The 14,567-nt window shown below is 41.8% G+C and overlaps 1 protein-coding gene across 2 annotated transcripts in view; it reads right to left on the bottom strand.

The window, feature by feature from the left end:
- sfl (N-deacetylase and N-sulfotransferase sfl) overlaps nt 1-14,567 on the bottom strand; it is a 74,013-nt gene that overhangs the window by 10,442 nt on the left and 49,004 nt on the right. For both annotated transcript variants that reach the window (XM_037435560.2, XM_037435561.2), the window contains exons 11-12: nt 13,788-13,884; nt 6,700-6,823 (exon numbers count right to left, since the gene is read on the bottom strand). In XM_037435560.2, coding sequence (XP_037291457.1) covers nt 6,700-6,823; nt 13,788-13,884 — 221 coding nt within the window. The remainder of the gene's footprint in view (nt 1-6,699; nt 6,824-13,787; nt 13,885-14,567) is intronic.

Genomic DNA, 14,567 nt, shown 5'->3' with positions numbered 1-14,567 from the left:
TAAAGGATAGTCGTTAAGAACTACAGCCCCTTTTGCACATAAAGTAGCATTGGTATAAAACTCTGGTTGTGATACTGGTGCTATGTGTTCAGCTTGTCTCCACATGTCTTTGATCCAGTACTCATGGTTAACAATGCAGTATGCAGTATTAAATTATGTGTGAGCACCCCCTAATCAACAGGTCCTGCGGACTAAAGTGCGCCATTGACTTCGTACAGCTATACCAATCGATTGGCAACGGCTGCCATGCTACAAACCACAGGTAATACTGCATAAGCTTGCGTAATGAACCCACTTTTTTTCTCGAAAAGTCGAAGCAAAGTTAAGGATGCATGTCTTATACGGGGTAAACTTCACGAAAACTTTTTTTGGAATGAGCAAAAAATGCAGTCATGCAAGAAAAGTTAGGTCGCTTAGTCTTTTGCAATTGACACACGCGCACACTGTTTGGAAACAGCTTCTTTGTTGCACTTCACTCATCTTTGGTGGTTTATGGCGCTATCTTCTGCAAACTGTCCCCGCACTGCCTCCGCACTCCAAAAAGCGTTCTGCGGCTTTCTTTTCTCGCAATCGCTTAATCACAACAGTGGTATCTCCAACAATGGTATCCACTGTGATCTCGAGGGGCCCCCAGAAGGATGCCCTACGACGCACTTTGCTAACACCAAGGCAACCGCACACGACAGCGCCGCCGCTGTTCACATTGCAGCAAGCTACCGCCGAAATATCAAATGCATCAAACCAAACTGTTGATAGCAAGATTAATGACAAAATACAACTGTCACCCCACTCTCCACAAGAGAAGTGACTGTAGAAAAGGTTGCCTATATCTTGTGTTCCTTGAAGTACGTGCAAATAACAAACATAAAGAGCTAATTACGACCGAAGCTAGAATCGGGTGCCACCATGTTGTGGAAATCGTCCTGCTCTTTTCTGAGTGACAAGCAATTTTTTCTGGTTTTCCAGAACCCTGCGACGTGATGCGACATGATGGCTAATTGGTAAAAGGCCAATCTTTTAAGCTTTTACTGGACATAGTATTCTAGCAGCAATGGTGCTCCAATACTGATCTTAAGGTTGCGGGTCAGAGTCACAGCCACGAGGGCGGCATTTCGGCAAGGCAAAATGCTACAGGCCCATGTACTTAGATTTAAGAGTACGTTAAGGAACCCCAGGTAGTTGAAATTTTCGTAGCCCTCCATTACACCGTTCCTCATGGTTACATAGTGCTTTTGGGCTACGAAACCACAACAATTATATCATATTACATTTTCAGTAGGTTAAACCAGAGCTGCCCCCTTTAATATCAGTAGTGATCGTATAATATCATCCTATACAGAATTATTACATGTAAAATGAGAAGCAACTTACAGTGACTCAGAAGAAAATAATTTGTTATGAGGCACAGGTGATAGCTGAGAGAGTCTCTCACTATTAAGCTTTTTCATGAAGCATAGACTTCCACAGCATTGCGCGGAATAGTCTGGAAATGACTGCGAACCGGTGTGTATAGTTCATCTTTCTTCTCCACCGCCCAACCCAGAACATATAAATGATAATAGCTGGACTTTATTCTATTATTCTTATTATTACCACAAGCATACAACACACATAAACAATAATCATTGATTTTTTACAGCCCAAACCATGATATGACTATAAGAGATGCCACGGTGGATGGCCCCAGAAACTTACACCATCTAAAGTTTTTTATTGTGCACTTAAAAGTTACGCAAACAGGTCTCTAGAATCTTTTTGCCTTCATTGAAAATGCAGCTGCCAGTGCCGAGATTCGATCTCGCGAACATCGGGTTGCCATTCGAGCAACATAACCGCTAGACCACTGTGGCGGGTCAAACATTCGCAATTGAGGATGGTAGGATGAAAGCTGCATAATGGTAGCTTGACTAGACCTACCTCCCTATGAAACCCAAGCAGCAACAAGGCAAAAATGCTCAATACATACACATGTAACAACCATATGCATGCATCAAAACAAAACAAAAAACAGAAATTTAGAAATTTCAAACATTAGCAAAAACATTTTTCGAAGAGGCACACAAGGAAGGTTACATTCTAATAACAGTAGGATTAATAAGTTTTACAAACAAAAAGTATTTTTTCATAATACAGTTTATACTTCTTTAGTGTTGAGAGAAGATAAAACATTCAAAGACCACACTTGGTGTGTGATCATGGAACAACCCAATTTTCAGAGTATTGGTTAAGGTGGAGAGATAGTTGGTTTTCAAGTTCACAATGTTCCTGATATGAGAGGTACCTTTAATAATTTCACATTTGAGTAAACACATAGGGTGGAAGTCATATAGTATATCATATCATATAGGTCAACATAGATAATTTAAAATTTCAGAAATAGATCACACATATGTCCACTGCAGGATAAGTCAGAGAACGCCCGGCAGGCTTGCTTCTGCAGTGTAACTACATTACCTACTGATTTTTTTGAACTGTTTGACCAAATCGGGTGATAGTCGCACAGGTGTGAAGAAAATGATGCCTTATAAATTGCAAGTTCCCGTGATATTGGTAGCGATCTCTCGCATCTGCAAAACATGCCTAAAGCATTGCAAAGTTTGTTTTAACTATTCTACATGATGGTTCTATATCAACAGATCATGAAACGACACATGAGGTTTTAAATGACAGAAAGAGATCTATTTTTGTGCCGTTGAAGGTAAGAGACTTTGTTAGACCACAAGACATCAACTTTGCTTTGCCTTTGCAGGGTTCGTACAGGTTTCCAAGAAAAGAATTCAAGGATTTTTCAAGGAGCTTCCAAAAAAATTAAGGAGCATGATTGTAGTTCCCGGTAAATTTTATTGCACAAAAAAGACGGTGAATTTATTTATTGGATAGTTTCACTAAAGTTTTGAAGCTCAGGGCAGGTCTTTTAGTCTAATTTCTATTCGCATCCCAATGCTATTAAGTTCATCGGTGTCTTGACCTTTGCAGTCTTTTGCAGGCTGTTATACTATGCTAGGCTAGTGGCTAATGCTAGTGAGAGTGTACTGTATCTTTTTTTCATTTAGCAGTTCACTGAGGAACACCACTAAGTGCAAATCCAAAAGAAAACCTTTGAAACACTAATATTGTCTACTGTAATGAATGCATTCACACAACTTTTTTTTTTCCCAGAGAACTCGAGATGCTGTAGCCTCATTGTGGGCATTAGCTTAAGGCTTCTCACCAACCAAAGCCAAAGCAAATGCGCATGCTTAGATCTCGCCAATGTAGCACACGTGGTTTAACCATGCTTGATTTCAAAATCCTGGTGCCACGGAACACGATAAGCCACGGAAGAAGGAAAGGTAGGAGAGGGCATGCCCAGCCGGCGCGTGGCATGAAAAGTGTGGCGGAAATGACATCATGGTGGCCATATTCACTGGGCACAATGGCAGCGTTGCTATGGTTAGGTGTTGCGCAGTGGAGCTGGTCTAGCAGTGAGGGGCAACGGCTGGCAGTGGCATGTGTGCCTCCCCAGGTCTCGTGCTGAGCAGTGGCGAACAATATCCGTGCTCTGCGCCGCGTTATTGGTTACGCAGTGTTCTCCTGGCAGTTACTGTACTCTTAGCAACGTTTACAAATCCCTTTATCCATCACGGAGTTTCAACAGTGCGTAGAACGAGTGCATATCCATGTGTAGTGTGGCGGATGACGCGGATGAAGCAGTTAGTGTTCAGTGAAATCGTGTTGGGCACCATGACGAAGCTGAACGACAACGAACGCCTTGCACGTCAGTGACGGTTGAGCAGTGCTCCTGCTTGTGACAACGGACAACGCTGTTGAGCCCAGCAAGACGCCATGAGGACCATGTGCACATATGTAGTTTCGTGTTGTGTGTGTACAGTAACAACTTGCATGTGCGTATTAAAAAACCTTTTCTGTTCCGCTTTGTACACTCTCCACCAGCATTGCATCTAATCTCAACGTAACAGCAACCGCGTTCAAGTGTCACTTGCACCGTGCTCAAAGTTACCACGGTCGCAGAATGCTGACGCCGGTGAGTTTCACGCGGAACACGGACACAGTGGCCGGACGCTGCGTCGGCCGTGTAGCGGAATGCAATCGTAGAAGGCGCACGACTGATCGTGTTGTCTGTACAGTTGCTGAATTAATGACGTGCAAACACTCGCCGTTGTCAGTGCATCTAGTGCGCGTTCTCTTGTAGTTGCTTCATTATCGGCGAGCCGTTACTCCCTGTTATTACTCGGACGAAATGATTTAGCCGAAGGTGTCCCGCTGGCTCAAAGTGATGAGCCCCGTTCTATTAGTTTCAGATCATCAGGACACACGCGCTGCGCAGCCCACGTGCTTTTCGAGCCATAGAGAAAGTCGTGCTTTCTGCTTTACATTCGGATGTAAACAAGAGAGTAGAATTTGCCCAGTCAATATGGCCGACTTCCGGCTTCACAACGAGTGACGTCAGGGCCTCTTCTACCTTTCCTTCCTCCGTGCGATAAGCAATGAAGTTTGCCCGGGAGCACGCTCAAGTGCCGCGAATTGCGAGTCATAAAATCAGACCTTGTGAAAAGTCCCAATATTCAAGGATTTTCCATGAGTGAAACAAAATAGCAGGAATATCATGGCCTTGAAAACGAATTTTCAATTTCTAAGGTTTTCAAAGATTTCAAGGACCCCTGTGCACCCTGCTTTGTATTGAAGAAATTTTGCTGAAGGTGGTTTTTCACTGACCAACGATATACTTTACTAAGTAGTACTTCATTCGCCAAAATAATAAGTTAATCTCTCTTGGTTCCTGAAGCAAATAAACTGGTATTCTTTGCATAAGTACTATTTAAGTAAACTATCAATATTTGCAATGTCATTTATATAAATAAAAAAACCCAACTGGACCTTGAGGCACATCGTGTTTGAAAGGTATGATGAGGAGATGTCTTTTTGCAAGTGCCAATGTTTTTGTAAAAACAATTTTTCCAAGTTTATCAAGTTTTTCAAGAATAACTTAGTATGTATAGAACTAAAAACAAACTAAATACACTAAAACAACCACAAAAATAAAGTAAGTTATGCAATAAAAGCAACTCTAATGTCACCTAAAAAGTACTCGCTTGCTTTCTTACAAAATAAGTCAATCTGCATGATATATTCAAAAAAGATTTTGTAATAGTACTAAAGGGATGCATCTCTGTCCCCCCTCCCTCTAGAAATGTGAAACTTCAAAAATTACATGTTTTTACAAAATCTAGAAAAAACAAACTTCCAGTAAGAGTGGCCACACAGTCACACATGCATACTTATACAGCGCACACCACTTTTAGCACGTCACTGGAGTCGTGAATGCCTGTAATGTAAGCAGTACCGCACTATAACCAAAACATTTCAAAGACTGCATGGGTGCAAGACCCGAAAAATAGGCAGCTGCACTATCCCAACCATCCATGGGGAAGCCGCAAATAAGTAGCCGCACTATCCCAACAGACTGGGGTGTAAAATTTGCATCAGCTTCAATTCAGAATGGTTAACGCCCGCAGACTCATGGCACTGACGTAATGAACATAGGAAAAATTGAAAAACAAAAGCACAGCAGCAGCAGCAAGTTGCCGGGTAGCTTTTGGGCACCTCCTCATTTATACGAACTTAACCACGGTAGCACACAGCACAGAAACTGCATGTTGTACGGCTAATGAATTTCCCCATGCTTTCAATTTTTCAGGCGTGTGGCAGTGTTGTAAACAGTGGCTACCGCAAACTATTACTACAGTGTTGCACATGCAAGCCCTCATTTTCGTTGAAGACGCAAGTCACCCTTTCCAAATACAAGAACTGTAAAAACTATATAAACTCTACATTAAACTGCAAATCTGATCAACTGTGGCCACTAGCAAAGCAGCAACTAGTGCTCGTTGAGCTGAGTATATTCGGGTTGCGACTTGTGTGCTGTTGCAGGAAGCTAGCCAATTAACACAAAGATGGGTGTAGAAGATATCACACTCACGATTGAATTCCCGAGCCAAACCACTCATGAGGCAAAGTTTCGGAATGCGGTCAGGAGAAAATCAGCAGCAACTATGCTGCAATCAAGCCTGCTCGTGGCAAATGCTTGATTCTGCCTTAAAAGCATTGTCATTTGCAAAGAAATCAAGGTTGCACAAGTGATATCTGCCCTCTAAGGCGACACAACTATTTCACCAACAGAAAATAGAAAAGCCAAATAGCAGCAATACACCCTTAATGTAGGCGTCACCACTTGTTCCAAACGGAGCTTGCGTGACAAATGATCGGACCAAAGGCTTCCATCTGGCCTAAGCAACCGATCCCCTCTTTACAATGCATGCCCATGTTGCACTGCATCCCATGTTCCCCGTTTCCCTCCTCTTTCTTAACGTTGACCTTGCTCACTCCCTGGGCTGTGTACACAGAGACACGCACTCCCTTCCTCCTTCTTTTGAGAATTTACTGGCAACTGCATTACAAGCAGTTTGTCATCTCAGGGGTCTGCATAATAAATGGTGTACGCATGCCTGAAGCTCTAAGGGAGGGTAAATGAGAGTTGAAAAAGTTGTGTTATAGATGGTCCTGCACTATAATGCGGTTACATCATAGTCTGAGCTGTATACATACACACAGAAACAGAGAGATGAAAAAACATTCCTTATTCTGACATCTAGTGTCATACAAGATAGTCAGACTTTACCACAGTTTGCAACCACTTACCAGTCAAGACCCCTGTAGTAGTTTTTCCCATTGAAGAACTGTACTTCTTCAAATGTGTCTGGGCTGGGGTGATTGCTTGCTATTGTTGGATGCAAGGTCAGGAAACTATAGAGCGCAGTTGTGCCTGCAAAATATTTTTGGCAGAGATGATATGTGTGAGTTATATAAAGTATCTAAGCTATAGATAATAAATGCCTAAAGATTTATTAGACACAAAGCAGCAATACACTGCAAACGTTAACCTCTCATAGCCAAATTTCTTTGCTTAAATGCATTCAAGCTTCTGTTAGAAATGCTCTATGTGAGCCCAGGATATTTAAAATTAGTACCACACAATTTTAAAGAGACCATGAAATGGTTTTAATGATTATTACTCATTGAGCCAGCAGTGTAGGTCCTTTGAATAATTACCAGATCAGTTTATCTGCCCTTGATGCGAAGTCGGGCAATAAGGTTTTAATACATGCACATGCATGTATTAAAACATGCATTTCCACGTTTTAGAGCAGCAATGGCGTAGTGGTTAGAGCATCAGCCTCGCATGCAAGAGGTCCATGGTTCAAATCCCCGTGTCGCGCAATTCCCAACTGGATTAAAAAAAAAACCTTGGTGATGAAACTGCATTAATAGGCCTGGGGTGCGGTCTCACCGATGACCACCGCTGGTAACGCACTTCCTCACCAGAGAAGGATTGGCCTCCCTGGTGCAGTATCTGGCCACTACCATGCATACGTCAACTCACTGCCCTCATTCCCCAGCGGCTATGAGGCAACTGACCATGGCAGCCGTCAGATCTGCAACACAGCAGAAGGTGTTAAGAATCTCTGGGTTTGGACAGGCCGCCACTGGAACCTGAACTTGGCAACAATTAATGCTAGAACCTTATCTAGTGGGACAAGTCTAGCTGTACTATTCGAGGAGCTAGAGGGTGTTAAATGGGATGTAATAGGGATCAGTGAGGTTACAGTGCTACAAAATGGGCACGTCCATTGCTATTGGGGCTCGGCTAACAGAAGAAAACTGGGAGTGGGGTTCCTTATACCCAGAAACATAGCTGGCAACATAGAGGGACACAATAGCATTAATGAAAGGGTGGTTGGTATCGTAATTAAACTCAATAAGAAGTACAAGATGAAGGCGATACAGGCATCGTGCCTACATCGAGTCATGATGACGCGTCAGTTGAAAGCTTCTATGAAGACGTAGAATTGGCAGTGAGTAAAATAAAAACACAGTATACTATAATGATGGAAGACTTCAATGCAAAGGTAGGGAAGAAGCAGGCTGGAATCTAGGCAGTAGAAGATAACGGCATTAGTACTAGAAATGCCAGAGGGGAGCTACTAGTAGAATTCGCAGCACGCAATAATTTACAGATCTTGAATACCTTCTACCAAAAACGAGAGAAGTAGTAGATATGAAGGAGCGCTAATGGCAAAAGTAAGAACGAAATAGACTTTATAATGAGTGCACACCCAGGCATCATGCAGGATCTGGAAGTGCTTGGCAATGTACGATGCCGTGACCATAGAATGGTACAGTCTTGAATTTGCCTAAACTGGAAGAAGGAACGACAGAAACTGACACGCAAGAAGCCAATCAATGAGCTAGCATTGAGAGGGAAAGTACAGAAATTCAGAGTCTCGCTTCAGAACAGGTACCCGGCTCTTATCGGCAAAATCAGCCTCAACGTTGACACAATCAATGATAACCTGACGAGTATCATTACGGAGTGTGCAGTGAAAGTTGGAGGTATGGCCGTTTGACAGGACACTGGCAAGCTGTCCCAGGAAACAAAGAATCTCATTAAGAAGCATGAAAGCATGAAAGCGTCAAGTGCAACAGACAAAATAAGAGTTGATAGAGCTTTGAGCGGTGGAGCTTGATGCTTCCACCGCTCTGAAGAACGGTGGAAGCGTCAAAGCAGTTAAGAGATATAGGCAAAAAACGCCTATATAGGCAAAAACTTGATATAGGCAAAAAACGGATGTATGCATTAAGAGACAAGGAAGGCAAAATAACTAACTACCAATATGGATAGAATGGTTAAAATAGCGGACGAGTTATACAGGGATCTGTACAGTAACTGGGACAACCACAACCTTAATATAAGAACTTGCAGTAACCCAGATGACACTGCACCAGTAATGATAGAAGTCAGAAAAGCCTTGAAGAGCATGCTAAGAGGCAAAGCTGCCAGTGAGGATCAGGTAACATCAGATCTGCTGAAAGATGGACGACAGATTGTGTTAGAAAAACCAGCCAACCTGTTTAGGAAGTCTCTACCGATCTTGGAAGAATGCTAACATCACCCGAATATTGTCACGGGGTCGTGACGTGGCCGAAGACAGGAGACATTATGTTGGGATTTAACTGTTTATTTGGGCGAACCTGTGCCCGGTAAACGGAAAGTTCGATTACAGTAGCAGTCTTGCACAGATAGCAGTGAACGGAGCGTCGGCCGTCGATCAACTACTCACAAGCGGCGAAGCGCGTCGGCATTTATACTCTTGCCGTCGAATGTTCTAGCGTTATCGCTGGCGGTGGCGTAGGTTCCAGAATAATCTGTACCATTCGCAGAGTGAGCGTGATCTTATCGAAATGATCTACTACAGTCCGGAAGCTTCTCGAAAACTGCAGGTGCGGTTTGCGCTGAGAATCGTGTAGTGTTTTGGGACGATAACAAAACTTGGGAAATGGAACGCGTGGCTTTATATAAGAAAGGAGATGACAGACTTACAGAATTACAGGCCAATCAGCTTTCTCTCTGTAGTACACATGCTACTTACAAAGGTAATGGCTAACAAAATTAAGACAACATTAGAATTCAATCAACCAAAGGAACAAGCAGGATTTCGAACAGGCTACTCAACAATCGACCACTTCATACCATCAATCAGGTAATAGAGAAGTGCTCAGAATATAGCCAACCACTATACATAGCCTTCATAGATTACGAGAAGGAGTTTGATTCAGTAGAATTATCAGCAGTCATGCAGACACTGGGGAATCATGGCGTTGACGAAGCATATATAAACATGCTGGAAGAAATCTACAGGTGATCAACTGCTACCATAGTGCTTCATAAAGAAAGCAAGAGAATACCAATCAAGAAGGTTGTAAGGCAGGGAGATACAATCTCCCCAATGCTACTTACCGCGTTCTTACAGGAGGTTTTTAGAAGACTAGAATGGAAACAGTTAGGGATAAGATTTAATGGAGAGTACCTTAGTAACCTCCGCTTCGCTGATGACATTGCATTGCTGAGTAACTCAGGCGACGAATCACAACTTATGATTACGGAGTTTGACAAGGAGAGCAGAAAGGTAAGTCTTAAAATTAATCTGCAGAAAAGGAAAGTAATGTACAACAACCTCGGAAGAGAGCAGCACTTTGAGATAGGTAATAGCGCACTTGAAGTTGTAAAAGACTATGTTTATTTAGGGCAGGTAATAACCGCAGAGCCGAACCACGAGGTTGAAGTAACTAGAAGAATAAGAATGGGGTGGAGCACATTCTGCAAGCACTCCCAAATTATGACAGGTAGATTGCCACTATCCCTCAAGAGGAAGGTATATAACAGCTCTATCTTGGCGGTACTTACCTACGGAGCAGAAACCTGGAGACTTACAAAAAGGGTTCAGCTTAAAGTGAGGACGACGTAGCGAGCAATGGAAAAAAAAATGGTAGGTATAACCTTAAGAGACAAGAAGAGAGCAGAGTGGATCAGGGAACAAACAGGGGTTAAGGATATCATAGTTGAAATCAAGAAGAGGAAATAGACATGGGCCGGGCATGTAGCGTGTAGACAGAATAACCGCTGGTCACTAAGGGTAACTAACTGGATTCCTAGGGAAGGCAAGCGGGTTAGGGGGAGACAGAAGGTTAGATGGGCAGATGAGATTAAGAAGCTTGCGGGTATAAATTGGCAGCAGCAAGCACAGGACCAAGTTAACTGGCGGAACATGGGAGAGACCTTTGTCTTGCAATGGATGTAGCCAGGCTGATGATGATGATGATGAATACGTGATGCACTGAGACAACAGATTTGAAGAGGGTAAGCACAAGTTTTTATGGTTTAATAACTGAAATAAATTTCTATGTTTGGTAGACATCTTTGTCCCATGAATGTAATTATACTTGAATATACTCTACTGGTCTCATTCATGCTTTTCACAGTTCATTAAAACTGCAAAAGTGTCAATAGGCTAGTATTTGACATAGTATAGTAATACAATAATAACACATGTAGCAATTAGTGCTAGATTTATAAATAAAATATAACACAGCAGAAATGTTAATATGACTCTCAAGTGAAATTCTGCATCTGTTTATTGCACATTATTGTGATTCAAGGCCTACAGATGTTCCTAAAAGTCATCATTTGCACACATAGAATTTCATGAATATAAGTTTTTGTTTAAATTTGTATCTTCAAATCAGATTTCATAGAGCATTTTGAACTTGATTGCTAAGGAGTGCATGCATGCACCTGATCTTATGGACCACACATGGCGTATCATTGTGTGTTTCCTTGAGAATACTGCCTTAAGTTCTCGAGCCAACATTTTTCTTATTGTAAAGGCTTTGACATTATTAGAGTGGTGTAATGCCTACACCAGTGTAATGATTTACTGAGGGTGGCAAGACTAGTACACTTAAGTAATGATGGCAAGTGACACATGGTACTGGAGGCATGTAAAAAAGGGCCAACTTTTATCTTTAGCACTGCAGGTGCTCACCTAGTGCTGACTGACCGTATAAAATGCACCAGTCAACGCTGCACAATTTTTCTTTTTTTCATGCATAAGCACAGAAATAGAATAGGGTGCATTCAATACCACTCATTTTTCAATAGGCCCTATTTCTCAGCCCTTACATTTCCCAGTTCTTGAATGTTTTTTTGTACGATACCCTGAAAAGCATATCAGCTGGGTTCTACTGAAATACGACCATTGTTTGGAAGGCGCTCTTTTGAATGCACTACAAACAAAACAAAGGAATGAAACAACAGTGTGTCTGAATGCTTTTCTCCTGCTCAATTCAACCTGCCAGGTAATTCAACCTATTTCAATTATCTATTCGAGGTCAACTCAAAAAAGGTCCACCTTACATAATACTGCCCCAAATTTCTTGCTGCAAGAAACAAAGTACAATAAAACTTTGTTAATTCATAGTCACAGAGGCCGTGAGAAATCTTCAAATTAAGTGTTTTTTCTAATTACCAGAACATAAAAAATATTAGGGGAACCTAAAGCTTTGCCTTTAGGTTGAATGCGATAGCAACATTTTGTTCCTAGTGCGAAATTCAAACAGTGCATGAAACCTTTCGAATTTGTTATGCACCTACTACGTGGCCTTGAAGGAATAGGCGCAGTAGCATGTGTGCCTTTTGTAGTAAAATACCAGCTTTCAACCATGGAGCCACAATGATAATCGCATATTCTGACGCCCGCTGGCAATGGACGCTTGTAGCATGCATTATTACTGCAATATTTCATGTTGCATTGTGAAGCATGTATACAGGACGCACGTGTTTGTGAAGCATGAAAGCTACTTTCACCGCATTTCCAAGCAGAGAACGTTCTTTTCGCTGTTTCCCAAGCAGAAGGGTGGCTGTGTGGTAGAACATCCGCTTGCCACGCAAACGAGTTCAATCCCCACTTGGACCGAAACAACCCTGCTTTGGTTCCCACTCTGTTCCAAGATTTTTTTGTCATTTATTTATTTTATTTGCATCATTCTCAATTTTACGGTCACACACAAGATGATTTTTCGCTCACAACCAACAATGCCGACAGTGGAATTCCTTCAAAATGAGCTTTTTAATGCTATCATGTTAAAAAGTGGAATGCAAGAAACTTGGAATCAATCAGGGCTAGTCGTTAGCTGTGCCAACTAGTTTTCGACTCTACATGTTATGTTTTCCAGCAATAACCAATCCCAATCAAGGGGGCAAACATGAGGGAACAGCGGGCCTCGCTGCTGCAACAACAACAACAACAAAAAACTTGTCGTGATCAAAAGAAATGCGCAGCTGCAGAAAACAAGACATCTTCACTGCACCACAGTAGTATCACGCGGGCAGCATGTCACCTGCTCCTGGCTGCGTCAGCACGTCATGATGAGATCATTTGCATATCTTTCTGGTAAAATAATTTATTAATGGCCAATGTGACAATATTTGTGATGTGTTATGGCTAAAAAAACATGATCATAGAACCTTTCGAACTTAGTTTTCAAAGTAGGCATTGCAGGCAAGAACTCCACCAGCAGTGCAAGTGCACAATGGAGGGTTCGAATACATCGTGAATTCCGCCAAACTGTCCCTTAATAATTCCTTCATATTCCCAGATTACAAGAAAGAATGGGTAAATCATGATGTGCTGACGTCGCGAGGAGCATGCAATACGCAGCCTGCGCGTCATTGCTGTGCTGCCGTGAAGCAAATCTTGTTTTCCGCGAGCACACATTTCAGTTGACCACGAGACCGTTCTCCACCCCACCTTTTTTGGCACTGGAAGTAGCGAGGCTGGGATGCTTTAGCTGCAACTCATTAGTATCGCTACACTGCATTGCCTTGCGACTCTTAAGCACCGTCGTTTTCAGCAAAATCGAGATCGCAAATTTGCGAATTGCGGCTAAATTGGGATCACAAATTAGCACAAGGCACCCAAGTTTTTGAATCAACTGGACTGGTGCTGAACGCTGCTTAAAATTATCCGCTCAGACTTATATTGCAACATACAGGACCGCAGAAGTATTTTGAAGTGAGATTTTTCAATAACAGAATTCAAATTAATGAGGTTTTACTGTAAATACTCAACACTGCAACAGTAGGTTGGAAAACACTTAAGTTAATGTTTCTTAAAACTCATTCGTTTATCATTCTATCCCTATTTGAATCACCCTATACAAATGAGGACTTTTGGCTTTGGTATGATTTTGGCATAACATACACACACAAAAAAAAAACGGGGAGGGGGCAGAGAGCAACATGACTGAAAATTCTTATGGCAAAGATTGCACAGATAACCTATTCCCATGCATTTCTCCTTTTTGCTTCTAGTGTGACATTCATTGCTTACCAGTTTTCTGAGGACCAATGACTAGAAATTTCGGCAGTTGTTCACACGACTTGCTCGATGACCAGATTGACAGATGGCGTTTGTCTTCACAAGGATTCTGAGGAAGAAATTGCTGCAGTCAAGGCAAACTCTCGTTAAAACATATTGTATTGTATCATCAAGATGAGACACCATACTTGGATCTACGTAACTTCAAAAACTTCAAACTGAACTTGTAAATGGTTTTTAACAGAGTTACCAAGAACATGGCTGACAAAAATACAGTAAACTTAATGGCTTGTTTATGCAGAACCATTTCGCCTCAGTTGCTACTTACGGTGACAAATTGCACTGTAGCTAACAAGCATACCACAGCTCTCAAGTATGAAGCATTTATAAAGGGATAAAAAACTAATGGCTGAACAGAAAGGACAAGGCTTAAGTACTTCCCTATTACATTGCCATTATGTGACATACAAGTTACTTAGGCTTGGTTAGGCTGTATTCATTATTACTGGCATTGAAATCTTCAATAAGCTTCCCAAAAATTGAGCATCCTAAGAGTTTTCAATAGGTTTAGTTTTTTCAAGAACTCAAAGTGGCATGTAAGGTTAGGTGGCACGCAAGGTTGCGATTTTCCCCTATAAAATTATGAAAAATGACTCATCTTATCCCCCTTATAATAAAAAAATGAATATGGCAAATTACAACAGAAACATCTAGTCTTAATAAATTTTCAAGATCACAACACACAATTAAAGCTTGCAAAAGCTGTCGAGATTTTTTCAGCATAGGCTTGAA

Source organism: Rhipicephalus microplus, chromosome X (genome assembly GCF_043290135.1).
Source record: "Rhipicephalus microplus isolate Deutch F79 chromosome X, USDA_Rmic, whole genome shotgun sequence".
Taxonomy (NCBI): domain Eukaryota; kingdom Metazoa; phylum Arthropoda; class Arachnida; order Ixodida; family Ixodidae; genus Rhipicephalus; species Rhipicephalus microplus.
Note: the sequence above shows the minus strand (reverse complement) of the source record. Positions and strands in the feature narration are given on the sequence as shown.